This window comes from Grampus griseus (genome assembly GCF_964374135.1).
Source record: "Grampus griseus genome assembly, chromosome: 2".
Classification (NCBI taxonomy): Eukaryota; Metazoa; Chordata; class Mammalia; order Artiodactyla; family Delphinidae; genus Grampus; species Grampus griseus.
The window spans coordinates 47,662,302-47,685,414 of NC_139018.1; the positions used below are offsets into that span (position 1 = coordinate 47,662,302).

Consider the following 23,113-nt stretch of genomic DNA (forward strand, 5'->3'; position numbering starts at 1 on the left):
AAATTGAGGTGTTACATACAGTAAAATGAACAGATTTTAAATTACAGATGAATATTTGAAGATGTATATACCTTGTAACCACCCAGAACTTGATGTAGCGTATAGCATGATACCGACACCCCAAAAGGCCTCTCGCATGCCTTTTCCCAAATAGCCACTGTTTGCCTCTCTCATCACAGAATAGTGTTACCAGTTCTTAAACCTCATGTGAATGGAATCATACACTATGTGTGCTCTCTTGTGTCTGTGAAGTGACTGTGTTTTCAGTGAAAGAATTAAAAAAAAAAATAGGTTTTATTTGTCTACACCCAAGCAGTTTAATTAAAAACATTTCTACACTCAAGCAGTTTAATTAACATTTGGGCTTCCCTGGTAGCGCAGTGGTTAAGAATCCGCCTGCCAATGCAGGAGACCCGGGTTCAAGCCCTGGTCCAGGAAGATCCCGCATGCCGCGGAGCAACTAAGCTTGTACGCCACAACTACTGAGCCTGTGCTCTAGAGCCTGCAAGCCACAACTACTGAGCCTGTGTGCCACAACTACTGAAGCTCACGTGCCTAGAGCCCGTGCTCCGCAACAAGAGAAGCCACTGCAATGAGAAGCCCGCGCACGTTAACTAAGAGTAGCCCCCACTTGCTGCAACTAGAGAAAGCCTGCGTGCAGCAGTGAAGACCCAATGCAGCCAAAAAAAAAAAAAGTTAAATAAATTAAAAAAAAATTTGAGTTGATGTGAAATCCTAAGAAAGTACACAAAGATAGTGACATGTAGAGGACTGATTATCTGTAGAGAAGAAGTCCCATATACACATGAAAAGTAACGTGATTAATTTTTTTTAAAATTTATTTATTTAATTTATTTTATTTTTGACTGCGTTGGGTCTTTGTTGCTGCGTGTGAGCTTTCTCTAGTTGTGGCAAGTGCGGGCTACTCTTCGTTGCTGTGCGTAGGCTTCTCATTGCGGTGGCTTCCCTTGTTGCAGGGCACGGGCTCTAGGCGCACGGGCTTCAGTAATTGTGGCACGCGGGCTCAGTAGTTGTGGCTCTCGGGCTCTAGAGCACAGGCTAAGTAGTTGTGGCCCACGGGCTTAGTTGCTCCGCGACATGTGGGATCTTCCCGGACCAGGGCTTGAACCCATGTCCCCTGCATTGGCAGGTGGATTCTTAACCACTGTGCCACCAGGGAAGCCCCAACATGTGATTAATTTTTAAAACAAATATTAAATATCTAGTTTGCATGACTTTATGATTTATCAGTCATGTTAGTCAAGTATTGGAGCAAATACTGAGAAATATGATCACTTGCATGTTGTGCCCATAATAACTAGCAACAGGTCCATATGTCTCAGTTTATGATATCTTCGGGGTGTCAGATACTGTGCTCAGTGCTTCACAGATGTTCCTGTACTGCAGGGTGTGGTAAGGAGTAGGTGTAATTTTCATTTTATTGAGGAGGAAACAGGCTCAGTTTCCCTTAGTGCCCATGTGCTTCTTGAATTGTGAGCCATCTCAGTGTGAGCATGGTTAACAATTATATATATGTGTGTATATATTCAATAAGTGATGACTATTATTTATTACATACATTATCTTTCATTTTATCCTCACAGAACACCTATGATTCTGGTGGCATTATCCCCATTTTACTTACAAGGAAAGAACATTACAAGGGTTAAGTAATTTGCCCAAGGTCACAAAGCTAATTAGGGACATAGCTAGGATTCAAATCCAGGTTGCTCTGGCTCTAGCACTCATGTTTCTAACCATTATGTAACATCATCTCTCCAATTATAACATTTAAAGTAAATATTTTATGAATTCTAATACAAACATTTGATAAAATATTGGTGTGTAAATTATACCTCAACAAAGCTTTTTTTAAAAGTAATGTTTCAAGAGGTAAAGCGTCATGAGTGAATTAATGATTCTCAGACTTTAGTCAAACTCTTATACAGAATTATGATAAAATTCTCAGTTTTTAAATACCTCGCTTACAGACTGTACTCAAGTGATACACTCTTGAGTCCTTTGCCACTTCATAGCTGTAACTAGGTAAATATCTAATCTCCAAATAACTGTGAGGAGGGAACCATTTAAGTAGCCTGATCCCATGTCTGGGAGAAACAATTTTTCCAAGTAAGAATTAACTTTATAGTACTGACTTACAGACTACCAATTTCAGGATTTATTATGTAAATAGAAATAGGAAGTTACTTCATTAGAAACTTTCCTAAGAAATCTTAAAAGCAGCTAGACAAAGGAAAAGTCTGGGTCCTAAAGTAATAGAGAAAGTAATCAGTACTCAGTACTTAACTTGCTTGGCACTGTCAAGAAAATCACCATGCAGGATGCCATTTTTCCTAACTGGAATTTGCCATTTTAAACATAAAAAAATTTTTTTAAAAACAATTCTTTAATTCTAAAAGCAATGGGAGTTCCCTGGTGGCCTAGTGGTTAGGATTCTGGGCTTTAACTGCTGTGGCTTGGGTTCAATCCCTGGTTGGAGAATTGAGATCTTGCAAGCTGTGCGACGTGGCCAAAAAAAAAATTATAAAAGTAATGCATGCTCATAGTAAAAATTCAAATATTACAGAATTATGTTTTTGTTTTTAATGATGAAAGTGGGACTGTGTTATACATGCATTTATAATTTGTGTTTTTTTTACTCAGTGATACATACTAATGGACTTTATATCATTTTTTTAAATAAATTTATTTATTGTATTATTTATTTATTATTTTTGGCTGTGTTGGGTCTTTGTTGTTGCGCGCGGGGGCTCTCTCTAGTTGCGGCAAACGGGGGCTACTCCTCGTTGCGGTGCACCAGCTTCTCACCGCGGTGGCTTCTCTCGTTGTGCAGCACGTGCTCTAGGCACGTGGGCTTCAGTAGTTGTGGCATGCGGGCTCAGTAGCTGTGGCTCACGGGCTCAGCAGTTGCGGCTCACGGGCTCCAGAGCGCAGGCTCAGTCGTTGTGGCACACGGGCCCAGCCGCTCCATGGCATGTGGGATCTTCCCGGACCAGGGGCCGAACCCATGTCCCCCGCATTGGCAGGCGGACCCTCAACCCCTGCACCACCAGGGAAGCCCCTATATCATTTTTTAATTACAAAAGTTATACATTAGTACAGCCTCATTATAAAAAAGAAAGTACCATAGTATAGGACATGTACTAAACCAAAGCTGAAAATTTGACTTCAGTTTATTCCCTTGGTACTCCCTATCAAAAAGTAGCCATTTCTTAATCACTGTGTATAACTATATTGTAAACAGTTGGAGTACAAGTTGCCAGTACCTTTTCTATATGTTTTATATCTACTTGCATGTCTAGTTTTGTTTTTATAACATTAATGAGAGACATATATATTATATATTTGTTCTGCAGTATGAGTTTTTTCATTGACCAGTATGTTTTGGTGATCTTTTTGTGTGTCAGAGTAGAGGTCTCCCTACTTCTTTGTATATAGTGTCAAATTTTTCCATGTAGAAGAACTACATTTAACTGTTTCTCTAGCTAACTAGTATCTAATTTCTCTGTCAGATATACTCCAGAAAGTTTCTCCAAGATTCAGACATACAGTTGACCCTTGAACAATGTGGGGTTGGGAGGTCAACCTTCTTCGAAATCGAAAATATGTGTATAACCTGTAGTTACCCCTCCATACCCGAAGTTCCACATCCACAGACTCAACCAACCACAGATCGTGTAGTACTGTAGTATTTAGGATTGAAAAAAATCCACATGTAAGTGGACGCACACAGTTCAAATGTGGTTGCACATTCTTCAAGGGTTGACTGTACTCCGAGGAAGAGTTATGAAGGCGACGGCTTTGCACTCCCATCAACAGTATATGAAAGTGCCCCTTTTCCGACATTCTGCCCAATACTGAATGTTGTAAATCTTTACAAAATGTTTGCCAGTGTGACAGGTATCTCAGAATTACTTTTTTATTTCCCTGGTAAACACTGAGTGTGAACAATAGTTGAATAATATTTCATATATTTATTAGCCATTCCTGTTTCTTAATTTTCAGTTATGGACTTTGTCCATTTTCTTTTATGTGTGTTTTTGTTTTAGTGATACTAATCTTTTGATGTGATAAGTATTTTCCCTATACTGGCATTCTGTATTTAAGTTTGTCTGTGCTCTTTTTTACTATACTAAAGTCTTACATTTTTATGTAGTCAAATCTGGCATTTATTTTGTAGTTCTCTGTTTTCACTGTTAATAAAATCTTCACAAATATTACAGAAAATTTTCTATATTTCCTTTTAATACCTTTATAATTATTTCATATTTATATATTTTATCTGTAATATCAATATTCATATTTTTAATTCACCTGTAATGTGTTTTCTAAGTATGGTATGAGCTAGATACCTTGATGGAAAAATTTCTTAAGTGTATTAAATACTTTAGTATTTTTTAGAAAAGGATATATGTGTATATAATCACTAAGTTATGAGGCAGATTCTACTCTATTAAAATATAGGGATACTCTCAGGAGCTATTAGGTTACATTGGGTTTTTAATATTTATAGTAGGCGTCCCAAGACTGTAGTGCTTATTGAAGTCTTTGTTTCTCATCCTTATAGTTTTTAAGTTATCATTGCATGTTGTTCAGCAAACTCATATTTTATTGCTAGTTCATCTTACCCTGTATTAGTTTTCTGCTTCAAATACGGCTTAAATTGGGCAATCACGAATACAGGCTGGTTGGGATTATCACTGAACTGGGACTTAAACACACATACCCTCTGACCCAGCAATGCCGCTAGAACTGGGGAATAGGTACAGAACTGTTTATTGGAAGGCACTGTTTGCAATAGCAGTAGTGACATCAATAATAAAACTCTAAAATGAATAAATGCACACCAACTGGGAATGGCTTAAATAAGTTATGGTACCTGGGAGGCAGTGTATTTAGCTGCAGTCAGACTGCTGATTTACAGTTTGGCTCTGCAACTTAATAGCTCTTGACATTGGACATGTATATTAACTTCTCCTTGCCTCAGTTTGCTCCTCTGAAATGAGAATAATAGGTTTGTTGGGAACATTAAATGAGTTATTACTGTAGATTGCCTAACAAAAAAGAACAAACGGGAAAAATGAAGTGATCAGATACGACGTGTAGATTACACAAAGTATAGGTAAATAAGAGGGAAGGGAATTGATTGGGTGACTGATTCTATTAAATGATGTGTAATGTAGGGGAATATATTTTCTGTTTTAGAAACTTCATAAAGAAGTTTATAAATCAATTCTAACTTTACTCAATTCTGAATAGTAATTATAGTTCATACCAGGAATGAATTTTCAGTCAGTATTCTGACATGTTTAGTAAAAGATTTGTTTGCTAGATCTTTGAAATAAACAATGAGACGATTCTGCCTAGAAGGTAATGTTATTTTTCCACACCGTATTTACATGTATGCTCCCTATAGCAGAATTATTCTTTGCCCAGATGAGCTGGAGTAATGTTTTCAGCCCTTTTAATAAGTAACTCTTTCAGAAAATGCCCTTGTAGTTTAAGGTTCTTGCTTTTAAAGGTACAACTAAGTATCCCAGTGTTCTTCCTTGAAGGCTGAAAAGGAGCATTCACAGCTTTCTTTGTTGCTTATTTAACAATGTTCACACTCTACAAGTTGTTTTAAGCATCCATTGGGAGAATACATTTAGGGGTATCAAATCAGATACTCAGAGGCTAGTAAGAGTTTTTTTTTTTTTTTTCCACTTTGTGTTCTCTTCCTAGACTCTATCTTGACAACTTCAAAAATCTCTAGCATTACCAGCACTTTTTCATAGGTAATTGTTTCTATCATTGTGTGTTTGGGGGTGGTATGTCATTAGAGATGAAAGGAGAGAAATTCCTAAGCATATTCCTAAATTAGTCAAGGAAAACAGCCATTCCATTAACATCATCCATTAACAGTGTGACACCCATTTACACATTTTCTTTTTAAAATTATGACTACAGGATAAAATATATTAACAGAGTTAGAACTTTGAAGGGGTGCTTTTACTTAATGTCATTCTGAATTTTTTTAAAGTCTTAATTTAATCTCCTTAACTTTTGTAGTCTAGATGACAGAGGATAGATCATCAGTGGACTAATTCAACAATTTTTTTTAATGTTGCCTCTACTACATACCTAGCCCTTTAACACTGAGAAAGCAGATTAAAAAGACAGTATCTCTACAGCTTCAGGGGTTTAATTGTAAAATGCACCTTGTTAGCCTCTTTCTAGGGCAATATTTATATATCCCTTTGCTCGAATACTTTATTTGTAAATCTGTTGGAGCCAGTTTAGCTATTCACTGAGAAAATTATTCCCTTAATTTATGTGAATTTATTCAGTTACATTGAGCCATCTTAAAACAGGGTACAGTGATTTCAAAGGGTGATAGATGTATACATGTTTGTCACTAACACATGACTAGAGCACAACCTTTTTTTTTTAATGACTTTTTAAAAAAATTATATTTATTTATTTATTTATTGGGCTGCATTGCTGCAAGGGCTCTCTAGCTGCGGTGAGCGGGGGCCACTCCTCATTGTGGTGCACGGGCTTCTCATTGCGGTGGCCTCTTGTTGTGGAGCACAGGCTCCAGGTGCGTGGGCTTCAGTAGTTGCAGCATGCGGGCTCCAGAGCGCAGGCTCAGTAGCTGTGGCACACGAGCCCAGTTGTTCTGCGGCATGTGGGATCTTCCCAAACCAGGACTCAAACCCGTGTCCCCTGCATTGGCAGGTGGACTCTTAACCACTGTGCCACCAGGGAAGCCCAACCTCATTGTTCTGAATTGGACAAAACTTGTTTTACTTAGATTATAGCTTCTAAGGTTCTTTACTCTTAAATACACTTGGAATATTTACTTCAGTTTATGATTCACAATTAGGAAAAAATCTGTATTTTCTTCTTCCCATTTTCTTTTCATTTTCATTCTTTGTTTCTGTCTTCTATTATTGCCTTTCTTTACCTTCTGAATTCCTTTCTTTCCTTTTCTATAGGCACTGATGTTCTTTACATTGGCCCTCTGAAAGGTGAGCCTTGGCACAATTAAAAAACAAAAGTGTTGGTCTATCTGCTTCAGCAATATCCTTAACTTATATTCTAACTCTCTTGAACTGATTTTTTCCCTAGAGTTTCCAACTTAGTTATATTTTTTGACCTTATTGTTATACATGTTCTTAATGTTATACAAGTAAAGTTAATTTCACTTGTTTTTAAGAGAGGTAAAATAATGTACTAAAGCTTTTCCTTCCAGAATGAAGCTTGTGTTTCTCAGTATGCTTTATATCATTATAGCATGTATTACTGAAAACTAAGATAACTATACTTCATAGTTACTACCTGTTTTTCATGTTATTTATTAGGAAGTATATATTCAAGCCCAGGACTTTATAGTAAAACAATGACCCCCACTTACGATGCTCATGATGGAAGCCCCTTGTCACCAACTTCTGCTTGGTTCGGTGACAGTGCTTTGTCAGAAGGCAACCCTGGTATACTTGCTGTCAGTCAGCCAATAACATCACCGGAAATCTTGGCCAAAATGTTCAAGCCTCAAGCCCTTCTTGACAAAGCAAAAATCAACCAAGGGTAAGTTTGTTTTGTTTTTTTTTGCTGTTTACCAATTACTTTACAAGTTGTTTTTGTTTTGTTTTACTGAAGTTATAATTTACACTATTGTGTTAGTTTCAATTGTACGGCACAGCGGTTCACTTATATATATGTGTGTGTGTATATATATATATACACACACACACATATACAGTGGTTCAGCTATATATACATACAGCATGTGTGTGTGTATAAATATGTGTGTGTGTACGTATATATGTATATATAGTCTTCTTCAGTTTCTCTTCCCTTATAGGTTATTACAAAATATTGAATATAGTTCCCTGTGCTATATAGTAGGTCCTTGCTGGTTATCTATTTTATAAATAGGAGTGTGTATATGTTGATCCCAGCCTCCTAATTTATCCCGCCCAACCAAGAGTAAGTTTTAAAGTATAGATACAATTTAAGAATTTCTTTATCCACATAGAGGTAGAATTAATTTTGTCTTGCTCTGTTCCACTATTGTTAATTTGTCCAGGTGGCTTGATTCCTCAAGATCTCTCATGGAACAGGATGTGAAGGAAAATGAGGCCTTGCTGCTCCGATTCAAGTATTACAGCTTTTTTGATTTGAATCCAAAGGTACCGAGGGTTTAGAGGGATATCTTTTCTTCCTTTTTGTTTGCTTTTTGGAAGTTGGTGGGGTAAGGAATTGTTTGGATATATATAGCAAGTCCTGAATAATATTAAAAACTCAAAGCTTTGGACAAAGACACCTGTATTTTAAAGTAGTCTGTTGTTTTAGTAAGTTGGAAGCATAACTAAACCCTTTTCTTTTTGTTAAAGAATTGAGCTTTTGGTTGATTTGTATTTTAAAGGAACTAGTTAGGTACTACGGAATTGGTAAAGTTAATGTGTTTTCTTTTAACATCTCTCTTCAACTGTACATAATTATATATCCCAGAAGATGTTGCTTCAAAAAAAAATTCTTTTTAAGTCTATATTTCTCTCAATTTAATAGCCAAACATTGTAATATGTTTTTACTATCAGATGGTTGGCATCATCTGTGCTACTGAAGTACTTTGCCTTTCTGATAAGATTCAAATTTGCTGTAGAGATCTGGAATGTTTTCCCCCAGAAAACACATGGCACAGAGATTTGAGTGTTTTGCTTTCATGTCATCCTTGCGGGTGAGGGGACCTCTCTTGTCTGCTTCTCATCCTTTTCATGTCTAGATTATAGCCTAGATTTTAATGTATGTATTTATCATTTTAAATTATGTGCTTAAATAATTCTTCATACAACAGTAAAATGTATATAGTAGAATTACAAAAAATCATTTTAATCTCTTTTTAGGCTATATCGTACCTAATTGTGGTAAAGCCAAAGCTGTTCTGGGAACATAGTTATATTTGCATGGGGTGGGAGGGGGCTATGTATTTTGTTACCATTCTAAGATAGTGTTGTTACAGTATTACTATTGATTTTTATTAACGTAACTAAATGGGTAATTCAGTAACATTTAAGTAAATCTTTTCTACAAATGTGTGTGTGTGCTTATGTGTGTTTGTGTATGCCCTCTATTTTGGATTCTTAAAATAATTACTGTTTCCAAGGACCTGCCACTTTGTCTGGGTATGCTTTTCCACAGTGAGCAAGATGTTCCGCGAAATAATTAACTTACTGTCTGATTATGACATGTTAGTGTGGTAAATTGCAACAACAATACTGAAAAACAGTCAGTTCTACCTTACTTTAATGTCTTCAAGTTAAATTCCTTTTATTAAGGTCTGTAATACCTAATGTTTTTTTCCCTGGAAAATAACATACAGAATCTGCTTCTCATACTGAATATGTAAAAATCTTATGGCATATTTTAATGCCATTTTTAATGAAAAATTAGATGTGGATATATTTAGGGATACGTAACCCTATAGGTAGTTTTTTCCCTTATTGTTAATGTAAAAGGTAATATATTACAAAAGAATTGTATCTCTTTTGCTGCAGTATGATGCAATCAGAATTAATCAGCTTTATGAGCAGGCCAAATGGGCTATTCTCTTGGAAGAAATTGAATGCACCGAAGAAGAAATGATGATGTTTGCAGCCTTGCAGGTAGTGGCGAGTATTGGTAAATGGGACTTTTCGGGGGAAAGGGTAGGGGATTATTTAAATGGTAAAGAGGCATAGTAATTCCAGTAGCATTCTGATAGGTAGTGTTTTACTTTTTGCTATGTAGAAAGTGAACAGACACTTAGAAGGCAAAATATGTGTGAATTTAATTTAATTTTTGTCTTACGTAAGAGATTAGTGGTATACTTAATAGTTACTTTTCTGTATCCTGTAGGAGAAAAATATCCTTCCACCCCTAGATGTATATAAGCTTAAAACTGTCCAATTTTCCCCTGGAAATAAAATTTATATTAAGAATCAGATTTCTGAAATGAAGCTTTGCATAACTTGATAAATAACTGGGGATGGTAATATTTGTAAAATGGGCTATGGCAGAAATTAATACCTTTTAAGATGATAAAATTTTAAGAGACTAGTGAAACTAAACATAGATAAGTTTTTAGAATGGTAATCCTTAAGAAGTAGGTAGCTAATGTTAAACTAGTATTTTTCCAAATGTGGTTCTTGCTTACCACCTGTTTCAGAATTACAGTAGGGCTTATTAAAAAATTAATTGCCCACTTCATTACTGCTGTTCCCACTGGTAAAGTAATATTAAGGTGGCATCCACAAATCATTCTTGGAGACACTGAGGTCTGATTGACCACTAGATGAATTTTTCTAGATTAATAGTTTCAGATATCTGCGTGAGGCTTTGGCGAGTGTTCTCAGATTATGGTGGAATTCTATTTAAGTACTGGAAGCAAGGTTGACATTCAGTTATGAATATCTTTCACTATCACAATGATTTAATTTTTTCCTTAGAACACAAATAAAAATGCCCTCAATCTTCCAAATGTTTTTATGTACCCAGAAGAGTTTCTCAGTTAAGACTCAAAAAAGTTGTCCTTTAGAGAGGAAGAGCAGCTCATTTTTCCTTAGTTTTACACACTGAAAGAAGGGAATCAAAATGAAGCCCAGACAGGGAAAATTGGTAATGACAGATGAATTAGTTTAGTTATTTTCTAGAGACATGCTTAATCAGTTAAGACTCTCATATTGTGTTTGTGGGTGATTCAGACTACCTGAAGAATTCCTTTAATTAAATTCTGGAGCAATTTTGTTCAGAGTTATCTCACTTGGTTTTATATAGTGTTCTCTCTACATCTTTCTCACTTAGAGTATGGGCTCATAATTTTCTAGTGAAAGTTTTGCTAATGACAGAATAATAATACATGTAAAATGTATGTGGGGAAAACCACAGGTTTTCTTATATAGTATTTCTTATCTTTTTATTATAAAAATAATGCATTTTTTTAAAAAGCCAACAGATATATCCCAGCACATAGGTGTTCAAAACTATTTGTTGAATGAGTATACACACAGTCATACTGTCATAGAAATGGGATTATTCTTCAGCTTTGCCCAACTCCCACCCCAACCCAATAAACATTAGATATTCCATTTCGATTCAGTGAAAAACACCTCAGAACCATGGATTTTAATTCATGGAGACTGAATGCCCCAAAGCATAGCTTTCCTGGACCATTTTAGAATATAGATTCATTGAGACAATTTTGGACTACAAATCCCCTGAGTTGTTGGAAGCCTTCCAAGAGACTGACCCAAAGCCTCTTGGAAACCATCCAGTACAAGAAGGGGGAAACTCTGAAAGTATGGCAAGGAGATGCCTAGGGTTTTTTATTTTAGACATAGGTTACAATCTGAACTATTCTCTCCTTAGAGCTTCTGGTTCCTTGTGTAAAATAAGTCTACAATAGTAAAAAGAAACAAAATAATGCAAAGTAAGAAGCTGTGGATAAAAAAAATTAAATTAGGTAAGTTAGTAACACTGTTTTTCAAGTATTTAGGTCCAATCATGTATTGTAACATTTAACAGATACTCCATGCCCCTTTGAAATCAAAACTGGATTTTATGACCAGTCCCATTCACATCCAGGATTTCTCCAGTATAACTCAGAAGGACCTTTTGCATCAGAATCATCTAAGGTACTTAGTAAAAAATGCAGATTCCAGGCTGGACCCCATATTTGCTGAATCAGAATCTCTGGGGGTGAACAAACCTGAGCATCTATATTTTTAACCAGCTCTCCATATGCTTCTTAATATGCTCTGATATTTGCGGCCACTGCCTGGGCGCCTCACCCTGCCTTTTTCTTCATGATTTGTGAATATGAAAATTTCTACCACTGTAAGGATCTCATTTCAGCACAACTGAAGATATAGCCAGAGAGTAGTCATTACTAATTCACTACATCTTAAAATACAGAGGAATGTTGATATTTGGCCTCAGGATTAGTTCACTAAATGTTCCCATGAATAGATTGTATTCAGTGAATGAGTCCTTCAGGAATATGGATTGCTACTTAGTGCTTTGAAAGGTAACTGATTAAGTGATTTAAAAGTTCTGCTTAACTTTGTATAAAACCTCTCTAAAGTTTAGCATCAAAATCTAATCATTAATATTTGTTTTAAACCACTTACCTAAGTGTATTTAAAATCATGACTACTTCTATACCCAAAGATCTTTCTATCTACATATAGGAGGAGTTATCACTACTCATTATATATACACAAATACATATATATATATATACACATATATATATATGGGAGTATTCACGTGTGTCGGTGGTATATGTATTCCCATATAAACATATTCTACCTTATTCTAATGTATGAATGAGAAGGTAAATGTCATCTCTCTCTGATCAGGTTTTCAGCATTGAATTGAGGATGGGGGAAAGTGGAACTTTAGTTTTCAACATAATAGTGATAACTAAATTTCCTCTGCTGGATAATAGTAGTAATATAAGGTAACCAATGTTAATCCATTTCTACAGAAGACTTTATGTATATTCTGTTCATTCATCCAATACTTGTTGGTTCTAGCCTGCGTTTTAGACGTGGAATACTGCAGTGGGGGAAAAAAGACACTTAAAAGTCTCTGCTCGTGGACTTCCCTGGTGGCGCAGTGGTTATGAATCCACCTGCCGGTGCAGGGGACACAGGTTTGAGCCCTAGTCCGGGAAGATCCCACATGCCACAGAGCAACTAAGCCTGTGCGCCACAACTACTGAGCCTGCGCTCTAGAGCCCGCGAGCCACAACTACTTAAGCCCGCGTGCCTAGAGCCCGTGCTCTGCAACAAGAAAAGCCACTGCAATGAGCAGCCTGTGCACCACAACGAAGAGTAGCCCCCGCTTGCCACAACTAGAGAAAGCCCGTGCACAGCAACGAAGACCCAGTGCGGCCAAAAATAAATACATTTTTTTTTTTAATAAATTTATTCTTTTTTAAAAAAAGTCTCTGCTCATGTAGAGTTCAGTGGGAGAGGTGTTAACCCTCTAAATCCTAGGGACACCCAAACTGAATTCATTTGTATTTGTCCAGGGACCCTACTTTTTTGAGTAAACATTTATTAGCAGGTTTAGGACACTGATTTCAGGTGCCATGCCCATTATTTTCCTATCCTTCTAATTCTTAGAGACGTTTAGCTTTTCAGATTAGGTGATGAAAGACATTCAGTATAGATACAGATAATATCTCATTTTAAAATTTATAGTTAGAACAATCATTTAAATAAAATACCACTTCTGGTTTCAGTATCATATCAATAAGCTGTCGATCATGACATCAGAGAATCATTTGAACAACAGTGACAAAGAAGTGGATGAAGTTGATGCTGCCCTTTCAGACCTGGAGATTACTTTGGAAGGGGGTAAAACATCAACAATTTTGGTAGGGTGAATCTTTTACCTACTGATTTAGTTTGAACTGATATTTATACCTTTCTGTGGAATTAGGTTTTCATGAAGTGTTTGGGGGATACAGAGAAATATTTAGTGCTTTAGAAAATACAGACATCAATTTTCCAGAAACTTTCAGGGAAATTTTTAACATTAGTATTGTTCTAGTGTCTAGTGCTTCCAACACAGTAAAGATAGATCTTGACAGTCTGCACATTCTCTTACAAGTAGTGGGAGAATGTTTCTTGAGAGGAAAAATTAATCTCAAGTCATGGTAAAATCCATTTAGTGATCTCCAAATTTGCAATATGACAAAAAGAAGAGAAAAATAGATCTCAGGAAAATTTTTAAATGCTTAGGTGTTAGTTATTACAGAAGAAACACTATTTTATGGACTGTTACAGTTACTGCTTATGCAGCTATAAGCAGTTTTAGCTATATTAAAATCAACAGTATATTCTTGTGGGTTGTATAAATTTCTATTTTGATCAAATTTTTAATAGCTTTTTATGCCATTTGAAAATACCATTGTATTGTACTATGTGACCATATAATGTGATTGTACCTTTAAAATCTTTATAATCTGTATTTTATGTAACTTTCCTTGTTTACTGAATAAGCTGGTTCTTGATATCAGATACTAAACAGTAGAGTTTCAGATTTTGTTTTCATGAGAAAAAAATGATTTAATTCTTTTCCTAGGGGGACATCACTTCCATTCCTGAACTTGCTGACTATATTAAAGTTTTCAAGTAAGTACAAAGGGGGAGGAATTCCAAATATTAATGAATAAATGTCAGTTTTATAGCCACGTTCACATTTTTGAAATTTACTCTGGCAAATGAGGGAAAATAACCATCTTTACCAAATTAAAATTGCAGTACTTATTAAGTTGTTTTATCTGATAAACATTTTCCTTAAGGTGGGGGAGGAGATTGTGTAAACCTAGATGGATTGCATCATACAGATTCTGAAACATACAGTGGCATATCAGTATAAAGCATCCCGTCTGGGTGAAAGCAGTACATGATGAACTGCTGTTGTCAGTGGCTGTTTCTTTGTTTAGAGCCCCAGAATCTATTGAATTCTATTCATTTGGTGATGGGACATTTTATAACAAGGTTCCAGTGTATCTTACCTAGACTTTTAAACTGTCGATCTAGTCATACTCCACAGAATCAAGAGCGCTAGGCATTAAGGCAGAAAGAGGAAAGGAGGTGATGTGGAATATAAGATATAAAGCCATTTTGGAATAAACCATTTACTGTAGGTGAACATATAACAGCTCCACATATGTAACATTTCTGAGCTAATGGCACAATTTCAAATGCTGCTCCCTACCCTACTTTGTTCTCCCTTTACACACCTTTTTTACCTACCTGCACTTTTCCTCATGCTTCCTGTTTGACATTGGAGTGACAAGTTAAAGTCACCACTGAATACATGCCTGAGAGATAAGTCACCACTGAATACATGCCTGAGAGATAAGCACTTCCCTCACTTTAGTCTTGCCAGGTAAACTTGCTTGTTTAGAGAGGCTCCAAAGGCAGCCCTATGGACATCATGAACTTGCAGGTAATTACAGGACCTAGGAACCTTCCAATCATTGACATTTACTTCACCTTTATTTTCCTATGCTTCCCATGTGACCTGCTAGTGATAGGGACAGCTACAACTGACAGAAATACTGGAATGTTTGCCTTACTGTCTTCCTCTGCCCACTCACTGTAAGATCTTCCTGAGTAGATTGAGAAAGGAGGGGCAAATCCAGTAAGAGCAACATTGAATATAACACACTGGCCAAAAGGGAACTGAATTCAGCATATGTAAAACTTGGTCTCAGACTTTTAACATTGTGAAACTTTGCTGCTAAAACATAGCATTGATAAAGTTATTTCAAAAGTTTTTTTTTTTCCTTCTAATTCTGTTTGACACATAGGCCAAAAAAGCTGACTCTAAAAGGTTACAAGCAGTACTGGTGCACCTTTAAAGACACATCTATTTCTTGCTATAAGAGCAAAGAAGAATCCAGTGGCACACCAGCTCATCAGATGAACCTAAGAGGTAAGGAAAGCCTTGGAATGACCAATATTGATGGTGGAATATCTGTTAGCTAATGTTCAATAAACTTTGTTTTGCTGGGGGATAAAGTTGTTTAGTTTTTTAGTTTCTTAGCTGCTTTAGGTACTTTTTTGTTTAGTATTCAATTTCACATGAATGTTTTGTTGTAATCTCTGTGCAGTCCTCACTTGAAGTGTGTGATTGTACTTTTATCCCAAGTAAATGTATGATGTCTCTTTTCTGTTCTTCAGTATTAGGACGTTTAGGTTTTCCTCATTCTGCAGGAGCTGCCCACTTAATTTTCAGGGTCTGCCTCATTCTCATCTGTGCTGTAGTCACATCTCCTCCCAGTTTTTGCTGGGGTCTCCCTTCCTCATCAGCATCCTCCTGACCTTCACTGCTAACAAGCTGGTCCAGCTCAGGCCCCCAGTCTCTTGGTTTTCTGGCTCACCAGTGGGTTAGCCACCTGCAGGGTTTAGCTGAGTTCTTCCCCTTTCCCAACACCTCTTCCCTGCACATTTTCGTCGTCATCAACACTGCTCTCGTCCTGGCCCCTGGGGCAGCCCCAGGATACCCCTCTGAGGCTCCTCCTAGCTGACAACCTGAATCTCATTGGTTTCCTCTTATTTCTTCAGATCCAAAGCTGTCTCAGAACAGGGGCTGGTACTTGAGGCACACATTGCTGGACCTGTTTCTGCGGTCCTGTGGCAGCTGTGGTGGGCTTGCTTCCTGTGGCCCAGACTGAGCCTGGCCAAGGGTCAGAGCTGCTGGTTTTGGTCTTTTTTTTTTTCTGTTCAGGTCTGTGGAGTTACAGCTTCATTTGGTTTTAGTGAGTTCTGTTGGTCCTTCACACTGCTCCATCACCACTCTCATCTGTTGGATGCAGTGGTTCAGGTGGTAGGAGAGTTCCCTCTCCAGGTTGGTCTCGTTCTTCTGTGGCTGGAGGACATCCTGCTGCCTCTTTCTGTGATTCTCTGCAGCCTTCATCTGGTCTTGCAGATTGTTCATGAGCCTCTCACTCGCGGTGACGTTACTTAAAACTGCCAGCTCACTTCCAGTGTAGATACCACTTCCTCCAGGAAGCCTGCTCTCCACAGGCTCCCCAGCACTCGCTGCCCTGGGCACCCAGCATGCTTGGTGGGGGACGCGGCAGGTTGGCTCCTCGCTGCTCCACACTCCTTCTACTGTGCCTTCCCTTACAGCAAAGCTGCAAGACTAAAATACATCTTCCAGACTCATTTCCAGTGGGATTTAGATTCCAGCCAGATGCATTCTTGTGAGACTTGAATTCCTGAGTTAAGGGGTTGGAGAGGCAGTTAAGAAAGGCGTTAGGTGCCTCCGGGCTCTGGAGTTACATCTGTAGATCTGTATTCTTAATTTTTCTTAGTAAATTGTGCATTAGTATATTTTTAGTATATTTCAACACGATGTCCAAATCTCTCCCCTCTCTCTATTCTGCCCAGTAGTCATCCGAACTATTGCTGTGTAGTTACACACATTTTAATAAATAGAAGGACCTCTGCCCTGGGTAGATGATTGCTGTGCCCATGTGTTGAAATTCTGTAATTTTCCTAAAACTTTTAGTTAGACTCACTGTCTTTTTCTCTAAGTCACGAGTTTAACTTTTGAGTCTTTACCATTATTTTTTACTCTCAAAATCTATTGCAGCTGTCCTCTTGCTTCCCTTTGTAGCTGCTCAGGACCAGCTGCAATTGTCCACTCTTGATTTAGAGACTTAATCTGTTTTCTGGCCCCTGTCTTCTCTGTCCCTATTACATCCTTAGTCTTCTCCTTCTATAACTGAGAAGTTAAGTCCCGGTATGGAGAACAGCCTGCAGGGTGTCCTAATCCCACTTCTCCCAAGTCCTCCCAAGGAGCACTTTTCTAGCACATCACACTGGTGAAGGTAACACTAGACTAAGAATCAAACGGCCTAGATTCTGCTCTGCCAGTAAACTAAATCAAATGGCCTAGATTCTGTTCTGCTCTGCGATTTTGGAAAAGTAGCCTATCTGGACCTTAGTATCTTCCTCTGAGTAATAAGAGTGTTGAACTGGATGCTCTCTAAGGCCCCTAAGATATCTAAAATGCACAGTTCTAAAAAGTGCGGTTCAGCAGATGCTGATTGATCTCCTGCCATGAACTGTGCCAGGTACTAGAGACAGGGGCAAGAACAGATTACAGTCGCATCCTTCAAGATGTTTTAGAGCATGTCAGGAGATAAACAGCCACAATTCGGGCAGTAAATAGTACTTTAAAAAGTAAGCAAGAGATTAGAGGAGCAAAGAGGTAAGGGTGCTGTACCAGTTAAGTCTTCAGTGACATTGGAGAGAATTAGGAGAGACTTCATGGGGGAAATAATGTCACAGTTACGATCCAAAAGAGAAAATTGTGATCTGTGGAAGGAAGGAGGAGAGTTGGTAAAAGAGACTGGTGTGCAGATGCGGGGAGAGAAGCATCCGCTGTCACAGGGCGGGTTGTGCGTCCGGAATATGGAGTTTAAGCGGGGAGGATGAACCCTTCCTTATTAGCTGTCGAGTCCCTTCCTGCTAACTATGAGAGGTAATAGCAGAAGAAATTGGCAGGAATTGGAGGATAAAATTGTTAAGTTTTTTAAGCTGGCAGCAATGAAGGGACACTGAAAGATTATTATGAAAATGATGGGATCTATCATACTTATGTTGGCTGCAGTGTAGAGGAGTAATTTTAGAGCAGTGATAGCGATCCAGATTACGTCTCTCAATATGGGTGGAGAAAAGGGCGCAACTTCATCAGATTCTGAGGAAGTTCGATCAACAGACTGGGTGATTGGCCTGGGAGAGGCTCGGGGAGGGACTTGATTCTGGCTTGTGTAGCTGGGTGGATAGGGTGGTATTGAGATTGAGAATATAGAAGAGATGAGTTTGGGGAGGAAGATGAGCTTAATTTAATTGGGTTATTTTAAATTTGAGGTGCCGGTGGGATATCTGTTTGGAGCACGGGCGAGATCCATGCTGCAGATAGCAATGTGGTAGCAGTTAGTATTAATGGTAGATGTAGCCATTGGAATAGTTGTCTACAATATGAAAAGGCTAAGAGCAGAACCTTGCAGGACACCCATGTTTAAGGGACAGGGCAGATTAGAGGAGGAGGAACTTGCAAGGGAAATAAACCACAAAAAATAATATATAGGAAGACCATGGAAATGAGGCATGATGGAAGTTAAGGTAAAAGGTGTTTCGAAAAGGACAGTGTAGTGAATAGAGTCCGATGCTACAGAAAAGTAAGATTAAGCCTCCATAGGATTTAGCTACATGGAGGTGGTTAGTAACCTTGATTAAGAACAGATTCAGCAGATTTCAATGGGCTTTTAAGTATGGGAGCCAAAGTACAGTCATTGAGAGGTAAATAGGAAACAAAGATAGCTTTTTGATGAACCTTATCTGTGACAGAGAAGGAGGAAAGAGGGCAGTAATAGAAGAGAGAGGTATAAGGTAGAGGAGAGAGGCGTTTTATGGTTTAAGATGAGAGACTCAAGGAAGTTAAATGCTGATGGAAATGTCACAGTAGAAGGAAAGGAAGGGAGGTGGGAGGAGAAGATCTCTGTGATGGAGCAAGGCTCCTGACGGGTGGTAGAAAATTCAGCCCACTCGGACGTAAAGCCTTGGGAGGAGAGACACCTCTTCCACTGTGTGGAAGCAAGGGCAGCCAGGTTTATCTGCTTTGGTGGCAGGAAGTTGGGGCACCTCACTTTTGATGGCTTTCATCTTCTTGGGAAAGTAACATGTGAGGTTGTCCCCTGAGAGTGAGTGGCATAGGAGGCCTGAGAAGATGTGAAATAAACATTGTTGAGAATGTCTGCTAACACAGAAGGCTTGCCAGTGTCAAGGGGCAGGCTAAGGTTGGGAATTTACGAATTCCTGGTGAAACTTATCTGCTCAGTTTTGTGATTTTTTTTCTTCTCCCCCTTTTCCCTCATAGAGTGCTCAGCAGCCAGAGCAGAGGCAAGTAAGTGGTAGATGGCTGGGTTGAGCTAGGGTTAAGGGTTTGCTGAGTGTGTGTAATGGAAAGACAGTGAGTCTGGGGAGTTGGAGGTGACAGCTGGTGCAGCGGGGTCCAGGCTGGACTGCAGAGAAGGAAGAGGTGGAAACATGATGGGGAGAAAGTGATGGGGTCACAGGATTGGGTCTCTCAATGGAAGATTGTGATCAGAGTGGGCTGTTTGCATTTACTGCTTCAGAGAACTAGTAATTGGGTTACAGTGAGGTCCAGCATGTTACCGTGGAAGCAGGTAGCCTGTGCTTGGAGGAGGCGTGGGGTGAATACTGTCTGAAATGTGGCTACTGAGTGCCTCTGTGCTTACACTAGTGCCTGAGTTACCACTCGCTTGGTCTCTCCTTTTTTAGTTTTTTTTGGCATTTTACTTTAAAAAGAGGTCTAATTATTATGGGCTTGCGTACTTTAAATCTACTTGCATGATTAATGAAATTTGTGGCAAAGATAGTGTATCTTCAGACATCTCTTTGTTTTAACTTTGCAGGTTAAACATATTGCCACACAACTTCCTAATTGTTTCTAATGACTGTATAGGAGTTAATGTGGTAGCTATTTATGTGGAGTAAATATTCTAAAAAGAAAGCAAAGAGGGGAGAAGTCCATCAAATTAATGATTGAAGTTAATTCTGGAGAGGAGAGGATCTCTCCTTTATCTGACATGTTGTGTTTCTTTTATATGATACTTAAAACATTTATGTGATGGGGAAAAAAATGACAATTTAAACATATGTTCTTTTTGTGTGATAGATACATAGAGGTTTATTATCTTGTTCCTTGTACTCTCTGTGCCGGGAGAAGTTGCTCCAGTACAAGGAGAAAGGCAACAGCAGGCCCTGCTAACAGTTTACGTTCTTCCTCATAGAGCCTACTGGATGGTCTTAACACGTATTGAGGGTGACATGACCTAAGTACTAACACTTGGAATACTCTTTAGGGAGCTTTGACATCTTCATTATCTTATTGATCCTACAGCATCCCTGTGAGGTCGAGTTTAAGGTCAGGATATTTGGCATAAATAAATTGGACATGATTATGAAGTGGTTGAGAAGAGTCTGGAACCCAAATCTGTCTGCTTGCAGAGCTCTTCTTCACTATATTATACTGGTTACTAATTTATGCTGACCATTGTCCCGTTATCTAACTGGGTATATACATTCAATAAATCTGTGTTCTCTTCTGTAAAGCCACCAGCTCATGGTTAACAGAGTTGATTACATGGATTTTTATAATCCATAAATGTATGTATTCCTGAAAACTTGCCAGTAGAGTGAAATTCTGCATGCCACTTATTTTCATGCTGACTTCCCATGTATATAAGTTTATGTTACCTTCTATACCAGATGGACTTCTAATATATTGTGCTTACAGTTAATTTCTCATATGTACAAAGAAATGCTTAAGAAACTATTTTTGTTCAAATGATCACCCTCTGAATCGAACTACTTGTTAAGTATTCCAACACCCTGAAGTTTTGGAAGGAGGCCTGTGCCCAGGAGCATTCAGTTGAATCAGGAGATCCTGTGCCTCCCCTCCCCTGTGCCATTAAGCTTCTTGCTTCCACACAGGAATAGGAGAGGAGAGCAGTTGAGTTAGGGAGCAGTGGGGTCCTAAGGAGGCCCTTATGATAGGACTCTAGCTCAAACTGGGTAATCCACCCGAAACATGCCTTTTTTTAAAAGCATCATAAAAGTCATTTATTCTGACCCAAACACAGTTAAGTTAGGATTTAATTATAGAAAGATATTTAAAAATCCCTGTACATTTAGAAACCTAGGGAAAAAATCCCAAATAACTTAAGATTCAAAGAACTGAATGATACTAAAACAATACATATAAAACTTGTGGGATGGAGTGCAAGTGTTTTTGGTAAAATATCCTTTTAATAGGACTCTTTGCTTCTCTTCTCAATCAAGGGCCACAAACTCTGTGCAGTTAAATCTCTTGTATATTATATAGATCTGATTCTTTGCTCCACCCCCGGACAAAATTACTGAGCATAAAGAATTTATTCCCTGATTTATAGATTCCACGACAGCAAATTCAACATGTTAAGATGGCATAAAATGAGGGCTACCTATATTGGCTTGGGATTTCTTAAGAGTAAATTTGATCATTTTAATAATTTTTTTACTACAGGGTGTGAAGTTACCCCAGATGTGAACATTTCAGGCCAAAAATTTAACATTAAACTCCTCATTCCAGTTGCAGAGGGCATGAATGAAATCTGGCTTCGTTGTGACAATGTAAGTTTTCTGATTAAAAGTAAAACTCAGTGTTCTTTGCTTCCTTACGTAGTGAGTTGACCATTCATTCTTATATTTTATACTCAAAGGACCCCATCATGGGATAGATTTCAAACCTCAGTATTTCTTTTCAACAGGAAAAACAGTATGCACACTGGATGGCAGCCTGCAGGTTGGCCTCCAAAGGCAAGACCATGGCGGACAGTTCCTATAACTTAGAAGTTCAAAATATTCTTTCCTTTCTGAAGATGCAGCATTTAAATCCAGATCCTCAGTTAATACCAGAGCAGATCACAACCGATATAAATCCTGAATGTTTGGTGTCCCCTCGCTATCTAAAAAAGTACAAGAACAAGCAGGTACTTGATTCATTTTACTTCATCTGCTATTTTCTGCTGATTTGTTTTATTAACTTTCTACATATACTTTAGCTTCCCCCTCTTAAACCCCACTTTTTCATTTTAATTGGTAGTCTTAATTTCGTATCAGGTGGTTAAAACATAAAATAAGAAATAAATAGCTTTCAGTCAGTTTAAATTGGTCGTTTAAGAAAAGCCTTATTATTTTAATATGAAAGATAATGAGGTGGAATATTGGGAGCATATTTATTCTAAACAGCCTGAGGAAATCACTCTGCTAACAGGATGTTCTTTCAGGAAATTGAATATGGTCTTACTGCATTGTGTTCCTTAATTCATGCAGCTTTATTCCTTATATAAAGTAAGTCTGATATAAAGCACAGCCAGCATTTCCCAACCAAATCTGTGATGACTCTTCTTGCTGTCAAAATTGACTTTTTCAGCTTTGGAAATAAACTGTACGAGGGTAGATAGAGTCCACGTTGAACATCGTCTTTTCTTAACATTAACAGGCAAAACCTAGGCAACATTTGCGTAATGTGACAAAGTTTGGTAAATTTTCATTGAAACTTACTGCTTTTGTTCCGTCTGTCTAGAATTCCTTTACTGGAAATCAATACCATAAGAGGATTGCTATTTAGGAAAAAGGTTCTTTGGTACAACGTAAAAGGTTCTTTGCCAGGGGAGTTTCACTTGGGATAGCCCCCAGTATTCTCTACACCCAGCATCATGCCATAAAAGGAAAAGGTTCCAGTTTAGGAGGGGAGTGAAGAAGAACTTTGAAATAAATACTTCATTTTTATCTAGTTTCATTTTTATTTTTGTTAAGGAGTAATTTTAAAACATTACTGGAAAGGCCCAGTGATGTATCCAGAACACTTACTAATTCTTAACTTTAAATACAGTCTTTATCATATGGATCTGAAATCACTTAGCTAGAAATGTTCAGAAGTTTTAATCACCAAGTATTCATCTTT

General features: G+C 37.9%; 1 protein-coding gene across 6 annotated transcripts in view; it reads left to right on the top strand.

Annotated features, from left to right (window-relative positions):
- FERMT2 (FERM domain containing kindlin 2) overlaps positions 1 to 23,113 on the top strand; it is a 71,290-nt gene that overhangs the window by 43,057 nt on the left and 5,120 nt on the right. For 3 of the 6 annotated variants that reach the window (XM_082647148.1, XM_082647149.1, XM_082647151.1), the window contains exons 5-13: positions 7,002 to 7,034; positions 7,368 to 7,593; positions 8,096 to 8,198; positions 9,565 to 9,672; positions 13,296 to 13,430; positions 14,141 to 14,190; positions 15,378 to 15,502; positions 21,671 to 21,777; positions 21,915 to 22,136. In XM_082647148.1, coding sequence (XP_082503274.1) covers positions 7,002 to 7,034; positions 7,368 to 7,593; positions 8,096 to 8,198; positions 9,565 to 9,672; positions 13,296 to 13,430; positions 14,141 to 14,190; positions 15,378 to 15,502; positions 21,671 to 21,777; positions 21,915 to 22,136 — 1,109 coding nt within the window. The remainder of the gene's footprint in view (positions 1 to 7,001; positions 7,035 to 7,367; positions 7,594 to 8,095; positions 8,199 to 9,564; positions 9,673 to 13,295; positions 13,431 to 14,140; positions 14,191 to 15,377; positions 15,503 to 21,670; positions 21,778 to 21,914; positions 22,137 to 23,113) is intronic. The other 3 variants (XM_082647150.1, XM_082647152.1, XM_082647153.1) reach the window with 1 other exon arrangement.